The 19248-nt window shown below is 35.3% G+C and overlaps 1 protein-coding gene across 11 annotated transcripts in view; it reads right to left on the minus strand.

Annotated features, from left to right (window-relative positions):
• The window catches only part of ADGRL2 (adhesion G protein-coupled receptor L2), a 211471-nt gene that overhangs the window by 33353 nt on the left and 158870 nt on the right, over positions 1–19248 (minus strand). For 8 of the 11 annotated variants that reach the window (XM_079777921.1, XM_079777924.1, XM_079777923.1 and 5 more), the window contains exons 5-10: positions 14834–15634; positions 7205–7498; positions 6559–6662; positions 5468–5653; positions 4591–4629; positions 1589–1772 (exon numbers count right to left, since the gene is read on the minus strand). In XM_079777921.1, coding sequence (XP_079634047.1) covers positions 1589–1772; positions 4591–4629; positions 5468–5653; positions 6559–6662; positions 7205–7498; positions 14834–15634 — 1608 coding nt within the window. The remainder of the gene's footprint in view (positions 1–1588; positions 1773–4590; positions 4630–5467; positions 5654–6558; positions 6663–7204; positions 7499–14833; positions 15635–19248) is intronic. The other 3 variants (XM_079777925.1, XM_079777928.1, XM_079777929.1) reach the window with 1 other exon arrangement.

The following is a 19248-nucleotide window of genomic DNA, read 5'->3' on the forward strand; positions in this document are numbered from 1 at the left end:
GGAAAAAATATATTCCTAAATACTTAAATTTTCAGACTATGTCTAAAATTGAGATAAAACTATCTGGGACATATAATAAGAGTTATCTGCATTATTCTAGGCTAATGGGAGCATAGACTATCAACCTGACCTGTCAGATTTTCTGACACTCTTGAGGAGCATAAGAAGGAAATTTTAGTTTTGGGTTTTTTTTCTTTTTGTTTTAAATATAGCCTTTAGAAGACTTAGAAAAAAACAAATTGATGTGATAACATTTTCCATGACTCATCCTCTAAGATGATCAAGTCTACACTCCTTTATCCTTACAAGTACATCACTGGAAACATTTGAGAAGACTCACTGAAGGTATATCTTAGGAATTTCATTAGACTAGTAAATAAATTAACCTCAGAAGTAATAAAAGCTTTAGACATGGGTGCTTTATTCACTCTGTATTATTATTAAGGCTATGGTAGGTACCATTATCCTTATGACTGTTCTCCCAGATCATGTCAGGCCAAATTATTTTGACTTCATTTAATTTGAAGTTACCGAGTTATCACTCTAAAATGTCACAGTAAATAAAAACATGATTTTAATAATACTTTACTTCTCTCTAGGAATTCATTCATTTAAATCTATTTAAAGTTTTGAATTTAAATCCAAGTTTCACAATCTAATTAATGTCTATTTCTTCTATATACTTTACATTTCTACATTTTCTAATATAAAGTCCCATGATTTAGGCAGACACAATTAGGTAATGGGATATGGCATCCCAGATAGCAAAAGTTCATTCAATATCCACTGTTCCAGATATATACTCCTTTGGTGAAAGATTAGTCTATGATCCCTTCTGGGTTTGTTTTTTTTTATATTTATGCTTGGAAAACTTTTTTACTTTATTTACTAAGTGATATTATAAAACTTTATCTAAACTCAAACCCACTGAATGAGCAACACTTCTAAATCAGTCAAACCTAAATTTATGTTACTGTAATTCTTTCAAGTATCGAAGTTAATTCCTGCCTCTTGTTGCCAGCCTTCAAATTCTAAATCATGCTTCAAAACTATCCGCAGCTATTTTGCAATCTATGAAGCATGGATATTCTACTGTATGGAAGATGTAGCTCACTGATCACATTTTCACCTAAAGGCAGTTGTGTTTAATATAAACATTTGGCTCAAATTGTTTGCCTAAAATATTTGACTGGGAGAACACATTCCAGAAAGTAATTTAAATTCATTAGGAACATAATATATGAAATGGAAAAGCGTTTGCCACAGTTCCATAGCAAGCACTTCCATATTCAGGCATTTAAATACTCTAACACATTTTTCCTTTAATGATTTTTCAGTGGGCAATAAAAACAACACACACACACACACACACACACACGACACCAACTTTTAAAAGATACAGGAAAGGTGCTGGCTTCTGAATTAAGTTTATGAAATGTGATCAATAATATCTCTTGTTAACAGATGAAAGTATTTCCACAGAAGAGACGCTGACCACTGGGAAATAACAGATTCAGAATGGAAACATCATTATCTTAAACATCTATCTTCTAAATCAAAGATTAAGCCTGACAGCAGGTTCACTTACCAATATTTTCTGTGGGCATTGAGACTCTGGTTGGTTCTACCAGATTATCAGCCAGGACAAAAGCCCCTTCTTCCAACGTATCCAGTAACATCGTTGCAGTATGCGCTTGTTCGGAAGAATTCATGTGCTTCCACGATTCCAAAGCTTCAGGTTTCAGAAGGTTGTCCACTGTGTCAACAATTGCCTGCATCCGTTAGAAAACCATCATTCGTTTTGACTGCTTGTAGTACCAAGGTGATTTTCAATCACTGACTAGTGACAATTGTAATATTTATCTGTCATGATGATTTACTCTGATTTCAAGACGGAAGAACACCTGGACAACATATATCTGGTCAACTTGTAACATATCTGACTATTTCAGAGTAGGAATGGCTGAGGATTAGTAGACTACTATTTGATTATAAAGAGGATGTGTAAAAAAGATGGCTTTTCTGTTTATCTAATCATCTCAGTTGTTGAAAAGAAATACAGCCAGAGTCAGCTCTTAACCTGAGGTATTCCTCTTACATGCATAGCCACTCCTACTTATAACCTCAAGGCTGGAATGTTCTAAAGAGCAAACACTGATGCCTCTGGAGTAGCCTAATAGTTATGTTTGGAAAGTAAGACATTATTTTTTGGAACATGAACTCAAATTTAATAACTAAAACTGTGCCTTTTAATAATATCTGTTTGTTACCATTGGGACAAAAAAAAAAAACAAGATGATTTCGAAATCTGTAAATTATCTGTGAACATAATTCACTCTTCTAATTCCCTGTCCAGCTAAAAAAAACACTTGAGAGTATACCTAAATTCATAAACAAGGATGTGTTTTGAAAGGAATCAATAAAGCAATCAAAATATGTAAAGCCTATATACTAATAATATAATGGAAACAGAAAGGCAGAATAAATCCTTCATAAGCATCAAGTTGTAAATATTTACGTATGTAGGTTTCACTTATTGTTACGCAAAATAGCATTAAATAAAAATATAACCCAGTCAAGTTAAGCAACTGAAGGCGGGCTATTGTACTGATAGTTTCTGTAGCGCTACACTAACTATGGCTCGGATAGCTGAAATCACTGTTTATTTATTCTACCCTATTTACCCAGTCCTAATGTGTCATTAGGCCATATCTAAACTGTTTTGATCTACTGGCAATCACAGATGGGAAAAGAACATAGATTGTACAAAGAACACCACCAAAAATTGCTAGTTTGAGGTGCTATCTTAAAATGAGCAGGGGGAAATGTTGTTTGAGGCTACTGTCAGAGCAAGATTAATTAGCTTAATCCATCTTAATATCCTCGTTCTGTCTGCCTTGTGAGCCACCACAACCTTCCTGGCAGGTGAAGATACTTCCAAGGGACGTCAAAGGCTTTTTTCTTTCTCTAATGGGAGATAGAATACTCAAAATGCTCACATTGATACTGCTGCAGCCATTAACTAGAGTGGAACAGAAATTGGTCTGCTGAGGCCAGATTCATTAGTCACCAGAAATACAGACTGAAGCCTCTACTAATCTAAGTTACAAATAAATCCTCTGCCACAAAGCAGGAAACCGCTTCATTTTCATAGTGTAAGTCAGCTTCTGACTGGTAATTTAAGGTGTTTTATTAGTCTTATCTGAACAGAGAAAGGTCATTTGTGACCTGCTGAAAATGACACTGGCCAGAAATTAAGATCATGCTGAAATTTACTATGTATACACTGATGGCATGGCTTTATGAATCTGAAACACTCCTTATTTATTACCATTAATACTTTTCTCATGGAATCAAAATGATCATTAGTCTAATCATATTCCTGAAGTAGTCTCTCCCTGCCGAAGAAAAAAAGCTATTTTCTTCCCACTGAAATGTATGTCCTGGGCAACATCCCAATTATTACATTTCACACATTAACTAATACCTTTAAAGTGAACTGAAACTTCAGTATGACAAATTCTATACTCTTTAGCAGTTATTTCTTTGTCCCCATTAAAAAGGCTAAAGAGGGACTTTCAGAATATTACTACCTAAAAACAAACTTTCCCACCACCTTTTCTTATAAAGTTTGAAGATCCCACAATGTCTATTAGTAACTAGTGGGATGCCATTCTTTTTTTTCTAGACCTTGCCAAAAAATAGAAGCCACAGCTTCAAATAACCTCTGAAAAAACTTGTAAGTTCTTTGTTTTGTTGTCACATATATAAGAATTAGGTTTGATTTATTAGTGATATGGTCCTTAGATGAGCAAGATTAGAAAGTAACTCCCCCTCAAAAGAGAACATTTAAAATTCAGAATGAAACAAAAATGCAATATGGTATTACTATTTTGACCTATCACACAGAACTAGCATGGCATAATTCTACTGTTAGCCTCACTCAGCATGTTTCCTATTACTTGGATTTACCCGGGAGAAAAACTGGCTGGAACAGACAAGGATTCTCAGCCAAACGGTGGCTTTCTGTTCAGATCAGCCTGAGAAAAACCAACATACAACACATATCGATAGCACAGTCACATTATTCATATTTCATTTCTAGTAACCCTTCCCGGTATCAACCTGGTTCTAGAAATGACCCCGAAAAATTTCAGGACAAAGCCTATTTTATTGAAGAGTATACCACAGATAAGAAAGCAGTGACTTTTTCATGCACATACATTATGACTATACAGTCTTTGATAGGATAAACTGCCAAGACTATATCATAGCTGTGTTACTACGCAAGTTGTTTTCTTAATCCACAGAGATGACAATCAAAAACAAGGAGACTATAATTAGTTTCCAATTCAGAGGGTATTTCATTAAAATTCTTGTACATTTGGATGAACTGGAAAAATTATTAAAAAAATGATTTGCTTATTCTGAGAGTAATATACCTATGAAAAGCCAACATTTGTACAGCTGATATGGGGCACATTATATAATTATCAAAGACTGAAATACACTGGATCATGCAGCAAGATGATAAAGCGTGGCAGGTAGCTGGAGGAGGGAGAAAGCAGGGTGACAGCACAGGAGAGATACCTTAAGATAAGCCCTGCATGTCTTCTCTCGTTTTTGGAGCTTTTTAGTAAAAGAAAAGAAAATCAGAGGTTAGATTTTAACTGTTGAAAACGAGGAAAGAAGAAATCCTCAAAAATTTAGCTGGTGCTCCTGAGCTCAGATTTTATTGGCACCTGAGACCTCTGGATTCCATGGGTCTGCGCTGACTGCCAAAATTGTGCACTTACAGGTTTAAACTGTAAGTTACTAAGTACACTAATCCAAAGTATCCTGATAAAACTAGAGACAAAATATGTGGTCAAAAGGAAAAAAAAATGACTATTTTTTTTTCACCCTATAAAACCACGTTAGCCACAGATTGTGGATTCGTATGAATCTCATCGAAACACTTATTTTATAGTATGGTTAAAATAACCATTACATTTTTGGCATAGTATGAAAAATTAATAGTACTATTACACTTTACTCCTAGAAAGGGAAAACTTGTTCTTCTTCCAAAACCTGCCATTAAGAACAGTATTTCAGTGGCTAACATTCATCTTCCTGTCACAATTAGATTGCAACCCCGAGAGTATACAAAGTATGTGTTCTAGAACACAGTCTCTGCACAGAATCTCTCCAAGCGCACTAAATGCATTCTCAGGTGGGACTACTAACCAGAGACAGGCAGGCGACGTTTGCCAACAGCTAAGGTCACCCCTCAGATAATTAACTTTTTATTGTTGTTGTTACTGCTCCTTTCTCAACTGTCAATTCTTTCTTGGGACACGAACCCAATGAGAAGTTTCGTTTTTAAGTATATGTCCAAGGGGCCAGAGGTTTGGCAGCCAACTGCTATTAGAATCCAGAGCTGCCGTACACAAAGCCCAGCTGAATAAAACAGAAAATGCCTACTTACCTTGTTATAACTCCGTCCAGCTGAATCTTTTTCGCTAGGTTTCAGTTCCTGCAGCTGTGCATCAAGAATGTCCACCAACTGCTCCATCAATCTCACTGAAGAACTCACATCCCCAGCAAACACCGGCCCTTTGGTATGTTTAGCCAGTTCATTGGCAAGACTAGCAGCGTTTTCTCCACTTCTAATCTGAAATGCCAATTTATAGTATCTCAGTAAGATTTCTTGTACTGTTTGTGGCTTCTTGTTCTTCTCCTGAGTATCTTTGTTGTGGTGAAAAACTTACTTACAAATGTGTCAAAATCTGCAACTAATTGAGACCAATAACGTTCTCTTTATTTCAGATGATGAAAGGTTCTTAGATCCTCAACACACAAAAGAAATTCTTACCAGACATTTAAAAGAAACAAAAGGAGGGAGGTTGGAGTGGGGGGTAAGGGGGGTGGGGGTAGGGGAAGAAAACCAGAAATCCTTTGTAAAAGTTTTCAGATAGCTCTCTCATTTCACTGCAACCATTTTAAACAGCTATTTCAAAATAATGTATTTATCCCAATGATCCAGAAATTTAAATCAGAATGTAATCAGTAGGGCACTGAGGGTTATTATCTACTGCTTGCACTTCACAAAGGTAGATGGGAAAGGAGAAACTAAAATGTCACTGTATTCCACTATAATGTAAAATCTTTTTACTTATATCCCACTGTAAATATTTTTACTCATTCTATCATAATCATCTGTGATATAAACATCTGCTTGCATTCTGTGGATTCAGTTGCAAACATAATGATATTTGATTTATTAGGCCAATGCACTATTTGTCTTACAAACATCAAAAGGAGCAGAACTAACTAAATATGATTGAAATTAAGCAAGTATGTACTCATTAAAAAGCTTAACAAAGAAAACAGCATGCCTCAAAACATATGTAACTTTGAATAAATAGTTTACAGACAGAACTATGCATAATTTTTTTTTACTTTTATACTGAACAAAGAGTCATGAAGCTGGTTTTAACATACAAAGCTAAGTTATTTATGTTAGAAGTTAAAGCCCTTAATCACCAATATGTATCATATTAAAAGGTTCCAACCAACCTTCTGAGCCAGCTGATTCACCCAGTGTGAGGTACAGTTGCTAAGATCAGGGCCCTTAGGGTTCCATGTTCCAGTGGAAGCCATGCAGAGATACGAGGCAGTTCCTACAGCAGATGTAGAAAACAACAGTGAAATTGAAACCATTTTTCTGCTTGCATTTGGGAAATCAGCTATGATGATCCTACCCTGCGTGCTAAATTCTGAATAAATGCTAATGGAAGGAGTTGACAATAATTGACAAAAAAAAAAGTAGGGTAAAATGCGGACTATAAACAGTAAACATAAAGTCAGCATAGAAATATCAGACATTTCCAACAAAAAGGCCCTTGATTTTCTTGGGACTCATCCAAAATGATACTTGTAATGAAAAAGACAGCTGTAAGGAATGCACACTAGAATCCATGGGCAAAGATCTCAGGCTTGACCTAAAACTTTAAGAGGGAGAGGTAATTAAGGATCTGACCTGCAGTGATTTTTTTTTTTTCTTTTTGCAGTTGTCTACAGATGCTGTATTACTAAAGTAACAAGAAGAATAATGTTTGCTACTGTAAATATATCCTTCCTCAAGTAAAAATCACTTCAGTGTGATTCAGAATCTACCTAAAGTAAAATTTTAAATGTATCCATAATATTTTACAGGAAATACCTCTTGTTCCCTTGGGACATGGCCGTTCAACCATCGCTCCCCTGTGTGTCTGAGGCCACCATATCCCCCTGGCTTCTAATGCTTCGCAGAATCTCTCTGGCAGGGGAAAAATATTTGTTACAGGAGGAATTTTGGTTGTAGAAACTGCTGGAGGTGGTTTTGTCCCTTTGCTTCCTTCCTGGGATCCAGCTACAGTTGTGCTCATGGGGCCTTTCTGTGAAGTAGTGCTTGTGGTTGATACTGTGGTTTTGAACAGCTCAGCTGAAGAAGTTATTGTCACAGCTGTGGTAGGCACTATGGAAAAAAGATGAGCATGTTAATCTCAAACACACACACTCACATACAGGCACACAGGTGTGCGTGCATGCACATACAAAAGCCCACCCATCCTACTACCCCAAGAACAACAAGATGAGCATTATTGAGACATCAGTAGTAGGGAAGAAAAATAAACCTTTTCAATTATTCCAATTTATTCATATTGTTGGCTAAGTGGAGGCAGTTTAGGCCTTACCATAGATTTTACTGTATGACTCTAATTGTGTTAGGTTTACTTCTCAATGAAATATTTGACAATATAGTTTAAGTATAATTTCATCATAAATCTTGTAACAGGAAATGGACAGTTTTATGTAAAGTGTCAAAGTACAAAGCAAATGTTCTGTCACTACTAAATAACTTAGAAAAATTCTTTTTTTGTATAAATCCATACTCTATAAACAATCAAATTCAAAGTATCAACAAAAGTCTGACCAATTGCATATAAAGAGGACAACAGAACATTTAGTCACCCACTTTGCACCTTGCAGGAATATAAATACTGTGACATCTTTCTACCCAGCAGCCAATCTTGCTTGAGAGATTTTTGAGCATGCCTGATCAGACCCAAACAGAAGGTAAGTTTGGTATGTGGGTGCTGTTTTAGTAAGGAAACATCCAAGGCTTTAGTTTCTTTACTTTTGAAAACATAGGTATGAAAAAACAACTAGTTCTGGCAAGAGAAATGAAATCTCTCATCAAGATAACAGGTTAGATCAATTCATGCCTAATGCAAAACCAAATGTCAAAGGAACAACAATTACACATTTAAAAGTAATAATTTACAAAGAAGTTTTTAAAAGGTTATTTTTGACTTCCAGCATTACTTTCAGACTGTGAAACCCAGTAGGTTAAACAATTAAGGGAGCTTATGTGTCCTTCATTAACTACCATTTAAATGAGTTAAACAACAATAAAAAGTCTGTCAGTAAAACTTTAATACTATCTTTTGAAATCTATTAGGTGATCACACTAAAATTTTGTCAACATTTATAGTTACTGGCTCTGATAAGGTTTTAAGATAATGCTTAAATTTAAATTGTAAAGAGTACAGCAAATTAAAAATAACTATTTTTTCAAGTAATCTTATAAAAATTAACTTATGCTTTATCTATACATAAGAAACAAACTAGAACATTAAAACTTATTAGAAAACTTATTATTACTCTGTTTAGTATTTTAAGCTCTGGTCAAGAAATAGTTGTTTATACAATTCTGACATTATGGACAGAGTATGCTAAATTTATCAGAAACACTTGTTTCTAGACCTTTAGTAGGGACAAATTTCTTGTTACCAAGAAGTTCACTACACCCTTTCTGTACCTTTTTTTTTTCCTTCTATAACAAGACAAACTTCTTTAAACATATGTTTTGTTTCCAGGGCATAATGTACTGACCATGAGAGATGCCTGTGTACATTAGTCAAACATCAGCAGCGGCAGAAACCTATTCAAACCCGTCCATCTCTTTCTGCAAAGCACTTGCCTGACATCTTGTTAAACCTCTGTAATTTCCTTTTGATTACAATGCAGCCAGGCTTTCAGTGCTTTCTCAATTAACATTTGTCAAAAGCATCACGATCTCTTGCAGAAGTGTCAAATGACTGCTGCTGGATCCAATTTTAAAGGGGAGTGGAGAATCGGAGCAAAAAGAGAACAGGGCAGAATAAAGTGGTTTCATGCTACACCATCGTATGTACCCCTCAACACTATACTAATTAAGGCATATTTCACCACTGAAATATGCATCAACAATACTACAATTAGTGATCTGAAAGATTCATAATATCCGAGTGAAGGCAGGTAATAAAATGACCTCTATTAAAATGTATACAATTTCACACAACATTCTATATCCTGTTTCCATGTGTCTTTTGATAATTTTCCTACCTTTTCACTTTTTGTTCATCAAAAGAAGTTCAAAGGGAATCAGCACATTATCAAAGGCAAATCACTTAAATATTGGGACATCGTGAAAATAAACATGAAAGTAAACTTTAAGTGACAAAATTAAACCTTTTTGGAGGACTACTAGAATTTCTGGGATTTTTCAAGGACAAAGTTTAGCAACTTCAAGGAAAGCAATTTTTTGTAAGGTTGAAGTTAGAAATGCTGAGGCATTTCTAAAGATTAATATTTCTTTCCATAGGTGAAGACAGGGCATCAGATAATGATAAAAGCTTACACTTATTCAGCATTTATGTACCAGACACTATGCTAATCAGCCTTCAAGGATCATCAGATCACCTTAGATCAGTGGTCAGCAAACTCATTAGTCAACAGAGCCAAATATCAACAGTACAACGGTTGAAATTTCTTTTGAGAGCCGAAAACCGACTTCTGCGCGTGGGCCACGAAGTTTCAATTGCACTGTACGTGCTCGCCCGCACGTGGTATTTTGTGGAAGAGCCACACTCAAGGGGCCAAAGAGCCGCATGTGGCTCGCGAGCCGTAGTTTGCCGACCACTGCCTTAGATAATCTGTACCACAATCCCAATGAAGTAGGACTAAGATTATCTTCCTTTTAAAGATGTGGAAACTGAGCCATAGAGAAGGTTAAACATAGAGAAGGTCACTTGTCCATACCCTTAAATGTCATGATCTTACTTTTCTAGGTAAAAGATTTTCACAGACACTGGAAAAGCATGGCATCTGCCCTTATTTTGGAGCATGTACCTGACACTGTGTTCTGTGGAAATCTCTAAAAGAAGAAAATATGTGGGGAGGATAGTATAAGATACTGGAGCAATAGACTACAAAGTTTCATACTGGAATTCATATGGCAAGTGATTCAAAGCTCTAGATTAGCCTACAAATGATAGCAGAAAACAAGGCAAACTTCATGCCCAGCCGCTGCTGCAGAAACCTATTCAAACCCATCTACCTAATCCAAACCCTACTATACAGAGCTTCATCCCAGTTATTAGGATGCCTTATCAAGCCCCTAGAAGAACTGATGTAGCATTCTGCCTACTGTTATCATGTGAGTACAGAGAACTAGAAACGGTGCTAATAAAATGCTAATAAACCTATTTAATAGGAACCCATGAAGATTTTGACAAGCACAGATAGAATGGTTCGATTTACTACGATGGTGTCTTCTAAGGACTTGCTATTTATTACTGGCTTTTTTCCTGCATGAAAAGATTTAAGGACAATACCCATTTAAGTGAAGGGAAGCATTTCCATCATCTAGGTCCAAGAACTAACCCATGATTCACTGAAGGAACTCCAGCTAGCGTGAGTCTATAGCTTGGTAAGGCAAAACTATGTATGTATTCATTAAATTTACCCTATTTAATGTTTAAAAACAGCGGGCATCTTTATTTGAGAGCATTCATTTTCAGTGGGAAGATGTTTCAAGAAATATGCATTTTATGCTAAACAGTTCCTAAAAAAATAATAAACCTAACTCTCTTGATAAAAATTTCCCCTCATATTATTGAAGTGTCGTACTTCATAATTAGAGTAATTATTCAAGAGCTGTCAAAACCCAAGACACAATATTTTTTGATAACATTTAGGATATCAAATTTGCAGTCAGATTATGTAAATATAGAGCAATTCAGATTAAGAAACAGAAAAGAGTTAAAGTAAGAGTGAAATGGGTTTTTTTCCTAAGCCCACTTTAGGGAGGAGGAATGTGAAAGGAAAAACAGACCTAGTTTAGGTAAATGGAGCAAATGAACTATGCAGAGATCACAGAAAGCTAAAACTCAAAGAAAAGAAAAAGAGGAAAGATTTATTTAAAAACCATGATCACGGCAAAGAAATAATACACGTGTACTGTGAGAAACAAAAGAGCTTGGATTTATAAATGGGAAAAAGTACTGAAGCTAATACACTATGAAGCAGTCCACAATGAAAAATGAAAGGAATGAATAATTTTACAGCACAATGTATGCCTTGGTGACATACATCGTGGCAAATCCAGTACCTAAGACTGAATTTCAGCCAAGCCAGTCAATCACTGCTTTGTATGACAGGCAAAGACCTGATCTCTCATTGCTCTGTCCCATCCGTTTCTCGGATCTTGCTTCTGGAAAGCTGACAGTGGCTTATTGGTTTGACCTAAATTTATGGGCCAGAACAGTTCTGCAAGGCCCCATCCAGCTATCAGCACACATCTTGGATGAGAGAGACTGGAGGCTCTCTAAAAGCATATAAAGATAAATTATAAGGAAAGAGACTAACAGAATGTGATTCAAACAGCAGCAAGAAAAATGTAGGTCAGATAAAACTTTTTACGACTAAGGGTTTTTTTAAAGGGCCAATATGAATTTTGACTTTCTGGGAATATTTAAGAATGGCTATTTTGGACAACAAAACACAGTTGTAGGAACACAGTTACCAAATGTGTCTAAGCTTCTCATTTTCAACGCTGGTAACTGCTCTTTCTAAAAAGCATCTAAATTATCAGACCTTTTCATCTGAAATGGATCAAAATATTCACTAGAATACAAGCCACATGTAAAAATGATATTACTCATTTTGTATTCACGGAGTATTTTTCGTGACAAGTACACGGGGCAATTAGTCTCTATTAACAATCCTTCAGGTGTTGCCTCATGATGAATTTACATTTTTAAGAAATTATTTTCTTTCTTATTTTGCTAATGGAGAGAAGAGATTTACTACCACCCAACACAAATGGAACAGCTCTGAGGGTAGTACAGATTACAGAAAAGGTTACCACAAGTATCAGTACAATGTCAGACTTTGTCAATTCCTGACTTTTGCCTTTTACAAACCTATAGGATAAAGGGGAAGCGTGGTCCTAGCTTTTAGGGGGGAAAATGAAGATTTCATTGTAGAGCATGTAACAACAGTCATTACTGCTATCACTTTAAGCCAAAAAATTCTAGACATAGGTGAATCAGAGAAAAAGGGGCCTTGTACTAAGTCAATGTCGTTTTTGCTCTCATGAACAAAAATCACATCACAAATTTTGTTGTTGTTGTTGTATATTCTTTTTATTATTATATGCTAATATACACATAACACTGATACTATTCAAAATTTTTGTTGCATGTACAGAAATTCAACTGCGAAAAAAGAAGAAATAAATAACTAAAAACACTGGTGAAGGAATTGAGAGATCACAGGACACGTAATAATTCAGGCATACTGTGCTCATAAGAACCTTTGCCATAATAGCTTGTATTCCATTTATAATGTGAGCTAATGTGTTGGGTGGCCCCTGCCATTCTGCATAACTATTTGCATCAGTCTGTTACTGTAAGTATAATAGCAAATAGCCTGTAAGGAATATTTCTTGTCCCAGTTCCAACAATCATTGAATCAGACAGCCATTTGATACAGATTTCAAAGCACTGTGATGCAAATCTTACCTTCTAGTACAAAAGACACCTTCTCACAATTAACTGATGTCTCATTCAAACTGGTATTTGAAAAACTGATTCTCAGCAAACCTTATATTTAACTAGAGGCCCGGTGCAGGACATTCGTGCACTGGGGAGCAGGGGGAGGGGGTCCCTCAGCCTAGCCTGCACCCTCTCACAGTCTGGGACCCCTTGGGAGATGTCCGCCTGCCAACTTAGGCCTGCTCCCTGGGCCTAAGCCGGCAGTTGGACATCCCCTGTGGGGTCCTTAGCTCTGCCGTGGAGGCAAGAGAGGCTCCCACCACCACCACTGTGCTCACCAGCTGTGAGCCCGGCTTCTGGCTGAGCAGCACTCCCCCTGTGGGAGCACACTGACCACCAGGGGGCAACTCCTGCATTGAGCGTATGTCCCCTGGTGGTCAGTGCACATCATAGTGACCTGTTGGTCCACCATTCCGTCGATTTGCTTATTAGCCTTTTATTATGTAGGATATGATGTCTGACTTTCCTAAACTAACAAACAAAGCCTTAAAGTTATTAATCTTTTTCCTACAAATCACTTGCATGTACACAAATTCTCTGAACCAGCACTGCTGAAGTTAAAAATATAAATTAAATGTAGGACTGGATCTCAAGTTGGTGTTTCTACCAGGAATCAGGAACTTGGGCTTTAACAAACACCACCAGCCACTCTATATCATGAATCATGTTGATGAATCAGTTTTGAAAGAGTAAGGACTATGTGTGTAATGTTATGTGTATATTAGCATATAATAATAAAAAGAATATACAACAACAACAACAAAAAGTTAAACCATAAAAGGCTATGACTTCTGTTTTTGAGGTTCTGATACCATAACAATATTTAGAACTTAGTATATCCTAAACTATGTGGGAAACCTATAGTTATATTTAAGTATGTGGATGTGTACTGCTTTAATAGAAGAAAAACAATATTAATTTCTGTTCCACCTTGAAGAGTTTGATTTAATCACTCCAAAGAACAGTCTGGCTCCTAAAATTTTGAAGTTACTCAATAATGTGAGAATTCCAATTAACTCAGTAAACTGAAACATTAATTCAGAACTTTAATACACAAATATTGTTCAAATAGAAGACTCATAATTAGTGCAAGCTCTATAACTTTTATGTGAGAATGAGTTAATCTTGTTTTAATAAAATATTCATTTAATTCAACCTAAAAAAAATTGTCTCCTACAGAATTAAATTCACTTGATAAACTAAAGTATATTTCCCAAGATTTAGCATTATTACTTCTTGAAGTAATGAACCTCCACAAAGTTACCTGAAGACAACACACAAAAATCCTAGCAGATAACATCTTTATAAAATATCACCTGGAATCATGTAATTTTTTTTTTGTCCACGGTGACAGTTGAAGTCACAGAAATATTGACTTAAAACCATTACTAATTTACCAGGAAATAAAAATGGGTAATTTTTACATGATCTAGGAAGCTATTGGATGACTCCCTCTCCTGCACAGAGAGCAGACTTCAAAACACTCACTTATGCCTAGAGTTGTACATCAAGCCTCGCAATTCTCCTGGGACTTCCTAACACTTATTCTCCTTACCCACTGGCGCCAAGAAGTTAAAAGGTCTGCACATAGATTGTAATCAATTCAGAAGTCAGGGAGGAAAAAAACAAAGCTAACAGGTTTGTTTGTAGCTGGTATTGTATTTTTAGCAGTGCCCAATGAGGCTACAATTTTCTGAAGCCAACATTTAAGTGAAGAAATTTGGGGGCGGTGGGGGGGGGGATATAGAGGGGGAATGGACTAAAATAAAACTAAAATGTACATACTATGAGGTAACATGAAATGCTACATTATCCTTTGTGCTTTAACTATGAAAAAGGGGAGAAAATAAACAGGGGGAAAATTAAAAAGTCTTTTACAAATACACTGTTCACAAAAGACATCTATGTGAGCAAGCAAACCTTCTTACCTTGGGCAGGATCAGGTGGACCAAACTCCAGAGAATATCGTAAAATGAAGTTATTGTTCCACACGTAGAGTTGGTTATCTCTAGGATTGTAATCCACTGCAGCGATATACTGGTACTGGTTGGGGAAGGGGACATCCACATATTCTCCTCGGTTTAATCGGGTATTGTAGATGTAATCAATGGTGTTCTTGCCTGTTTCACTCTCATTGTCTTGATAAACTGACCTGACCACGTAGAGGACTCCGCAGATCATAAAAGCATTCGATGCAGCACGTTTGTCATACACAGTCTCCCACGTTGCTTCAAATCGAAGAGTGTATGGATTCAGTTGGCTAATAACTATCATTCCATTGTTCTGTTCAGTGGCATAAATGACCCATAAGCCATTTTCATCAACTGCTAGGTCGATATCAGTCTTTCCTCCCCATCTATACGGTGAGGTATCATGGTAGTTGGCATAGTTAATTATGGCCTCTCCACTCTTTATTCTAGTCCTCAAATCAAATTTCACAATATTCCTCGTTCTTTCTTTGTTAAAGAAGACAGCACCATCATATACCACAAATCCAGTACCATCTACTCGATTTGGAAGTTTGTATGTTGTTGTCTGGCGACTGTTTTGGAAATCTTCTATAGAAGCATATTCTATTAAAGTATCGGTACGATAGGGAGTCCAGGGCATGAAATAAATTTTATCTGCAGCCTGAAGAGGGTCCTTGCACCAAGCACCTGCCTTTTGCTCAGCTTCATATATAGATGGTGAGTCCACAATTGCTTTCAAGGTCCCAGGGCACACAAAAACTAGCAGTCACATAGAAAAGACAAGAATTAAGCCAAGTTAAAAAAATTACACAGGTAAACACAAATTTTAAGGATTATAAATCAAAAGAGAAAAAAAAATCATTTAATTAACATTCTATTTTTCCAAAGTGTATCCTTAAAAAATAGTACCGCCCTTCTTTCCTCAAGTTCCCATAATCAATGCAACAGCACACAGAGTGGCTGGGGCTTATTTTCACGCATATGAAGCTAAGTTTAAGACCATTGATAACTGAGCGGAGCATTTACATTTTTGCTATGTGTTTTTATTTGACAATATGGTAATTTATGCTTTAAAACTTGAAGCTTTAGTGCACAACAGTGTACAAAATACTTTATTTTAATCCAAACTTTGTACCCTCCCCTTCCCAGGACCACTTATGAGATCCCAAAACCCCAAAGCAAAAGACCCAAATAAACAAAATAGAACAAAAAAACCCAATGTGAAGGCTTGTTTAGAACTTTTACAGAAGTTAGACTGAAAACAAAGGAGCTTCGATTGAAGAAACATAAATATTTGGAAAATGCAATTAGGAGCAGAGAAAAGTAAATACAAGGAAAGCAGTGATGAAGCAACCAGGATACCCTGTAACCATGGCATGCTATGGAGAGGGTTCTGGAAACCAGGCAAGATGACACTTTAATAATAAAATATCCAAGGGTGTCAGAAAAAAGAGATAAAGGGTGAAAAAGGACAGATCCCCCTCGCCGACTTCAGAATTTTTATTCCATCACCAGATTTAGCAGTCACATAATCTCATTGCTAATAGTCGACTTCTTTAGGAGGTGTATTTATGAGGTCCTGCTGATTACTTTAATGTCAGGAGTGTTGCAGGGGAAGGGAAGGGAGGAGGTAACATCCATAAGGCACATAACAGGGAGCTGGGGTTCAGACTGTATACGTTATTTACCTTTTTGCTCCACTTCTATTTTAAGCATCGGAAGAAAAATAAAAAGAGTGCAAGGAAAAAAGAAAAAAGATTAAAATAAATTGACTATTAGTCTAAGACTGAATTCGTAATAGACGCTAAATATAGGAAGAATAAGAGCTGCACTACTTTGGATAAAGAGAAATACACAACAGGAAAACCTAGCAGGAGAAAGATTCTAAAGTTACATAAAAAAACATGGATCAATCATTTTAATAGATTAAGGAGGCAATACAAATATGTTGGCATGTTGCTTCACTTAGTGTACCTGAATAAATAATGAAATTCTTCACTAATGCATGGTATACATACTCTTGCCTTTCCAAAGTCACTCAGCATTCTTATCAAGTTTTACTTTATATATGTATGCTGTAGACACAAATGCATGCATGGGTGTATCATCCCCATTTATACTATCATGTAATTCAAATTACATTGACTAAAATTATGTTAAACATAATAACAGCAAAATATAGTTATAAAAAATTACAACTCAATTTTGGAGCTTAGGTCAAATTTAATGAATATAGATGTTGCTACATTTTAACATTTTTCAAATATGTTTATATAACACAAAATATATAATTATGCATCTCAGTACATGTTTTAACTGTTTTTCTATTTTGTTCTATTTCTACAAATATCCATCTGAACCATACTAGTAAAAAAACAATGCCTCCTTTACAGGAACATACAAATTTCCCCCATCTCTATCCCAATAGGGATTTTGAAGGGTGGGGTATGATAATGCATTTCTTTTCTACTAATTATTAGTAAATTTAAATATAAAAATTATATATACTCCATAATATATAATTCTTATTAAATTCTCTATAACACATATCTCAAGTTGTAATACTAAGACTATTTAAAAAAAAAGTAAGCAAAATACATACAAGGAAAAAGCAAGCACAGTAGGCAAGGAGAAAAAGGAAGAAAGAATTATGGTTAGCTCATTATGACATTGTCTACCATCATCAATTTACACAGAAAGCAAGCTCGCATGCAACAACAATCATACCAAGCATTCAAAGCAAATACCTTGACTCCACAGACCCCAGAAAAGGTAAATGCTTTCATAAAACAAACCTGATTAGTACAGTGATATGCGAAAAAAATCCTCCCTCCAAGAAGTTTAAAGAAATGGATTATGCAGTTAAGGAAGGATACTACATGACACTCTTTATTGGTAAATAGTATTCTAATAAATTACAAACCATAAAGCACTATTTTAGATTTTATGTAGGATTTGAAGTATGTTGCCTGAATTTCATAAAGTGTCCAAATTAATGTCTCTGCTGCTGCTTCTTCCCTGATTAAAATGCATTAGGCTGTGCTAGGACTGTGTCTCCAAACTGATTACTCCAAGATACTGTAGTTGCACATTTCCTTAAGATGTCTTAACTTGATTAATTTCTTAAATTTATAATAATTCAAGATTAAATACTGACCTCCTGAAATACCTTAGGGAGAAACATCACACTAATATTTTTGGCATAAAAATAGGGTACTCCTTCCACATTAAGCTACCGCCCAACTTGGTGTATTTAACTACTTTCAGGAAACATACTTGCTCTATAATGTGCAATTCTGACTGCATCCGGTAAAAAGAAGAAATTAAGTGTTACTGACATGAAAAACTTTTTGTAAACCACTAGTCCTAAAATTACTCCTCAGTGAAGAACAATATTATACCTGCTTAGAATCAATAACGGAAGGGCGTGGTGGGGAAATGAGGATAAGAGAAATCATTAGTGTTGTGACTGTTCAGACTATATTTTTATACAGCTATATTCTTTTAGAAAACGATTTTACTCAAATAAGTCTATTACATATAAAGGATGGGAATAATACACTTTAAAATATGTTACATACTTAAAATAGAACTTAAAACAAGTTCAATAAAAGATGTAGCAAGTATATTTCGTTTTCTATTAATTGAAAATGGAAGAGTTTTATTATTGGATAAATTAAACTGACAGTACAGTTACTGAGCAAAATATTAAATAGGGAGGCTTTGTTTGTGATTTAACTGATATATTTATATTAAAAAAATAAAATGGACATAGGTTGTATCTAATTTATAATTCTGATGAAAACTGAGAATATCCAAAGATAAAGATTAAAAATAACTAAATAAAACCTTTGGTGATTAACGAATCAAATAAGATATGGTATTTAAAACAAATGTCCTTACATTATAATTTTTATGAAAATCCAAAGCATAGGTATATGTCAAATTGGTACATTAAAATTCCTCAACCCAGAATAATATAAAATCACAATAAAATTAATGAAATTGCATTAATTAGCATCATCACATGCCAAATATATATGCAACTTGTCTTGAGACTGTGTGAATTAATTCATAATAATATGTTTACTATTCTATAGACCAAACAAACATAAATACATGGCCCACTAACATCAGTGGAGGACTACATGGATATGGAACACAAGAACTTTACCCAAGCAAACTAACGCCTATATACTCTGTAACTGAAGTGACACACTATTTCATTTTGAATAATCTCATGTTTACTCATTAATAATGACTTAATTAACAGTAATGGTTATTTCTTCATCAAATAAAACTTGTAGCTAAAATTATGATATCATTTTTATAATTTAGTGATCATCTGAAACAGAACACAAAAATCAATGCCA

Source organism: Cnephaeus nilssonii (genome assembly GCF_951640355.1).
Source record: "Cnephaeus nilssonii genome assembly, chromosome: 7".
Lineage (NCBI taxonomy): Eukaryota > Metazoa > Chordata > Mammalia > Chiroptera > Vespertilionidae > Cnephaeus > Cnephaeus nilssonii.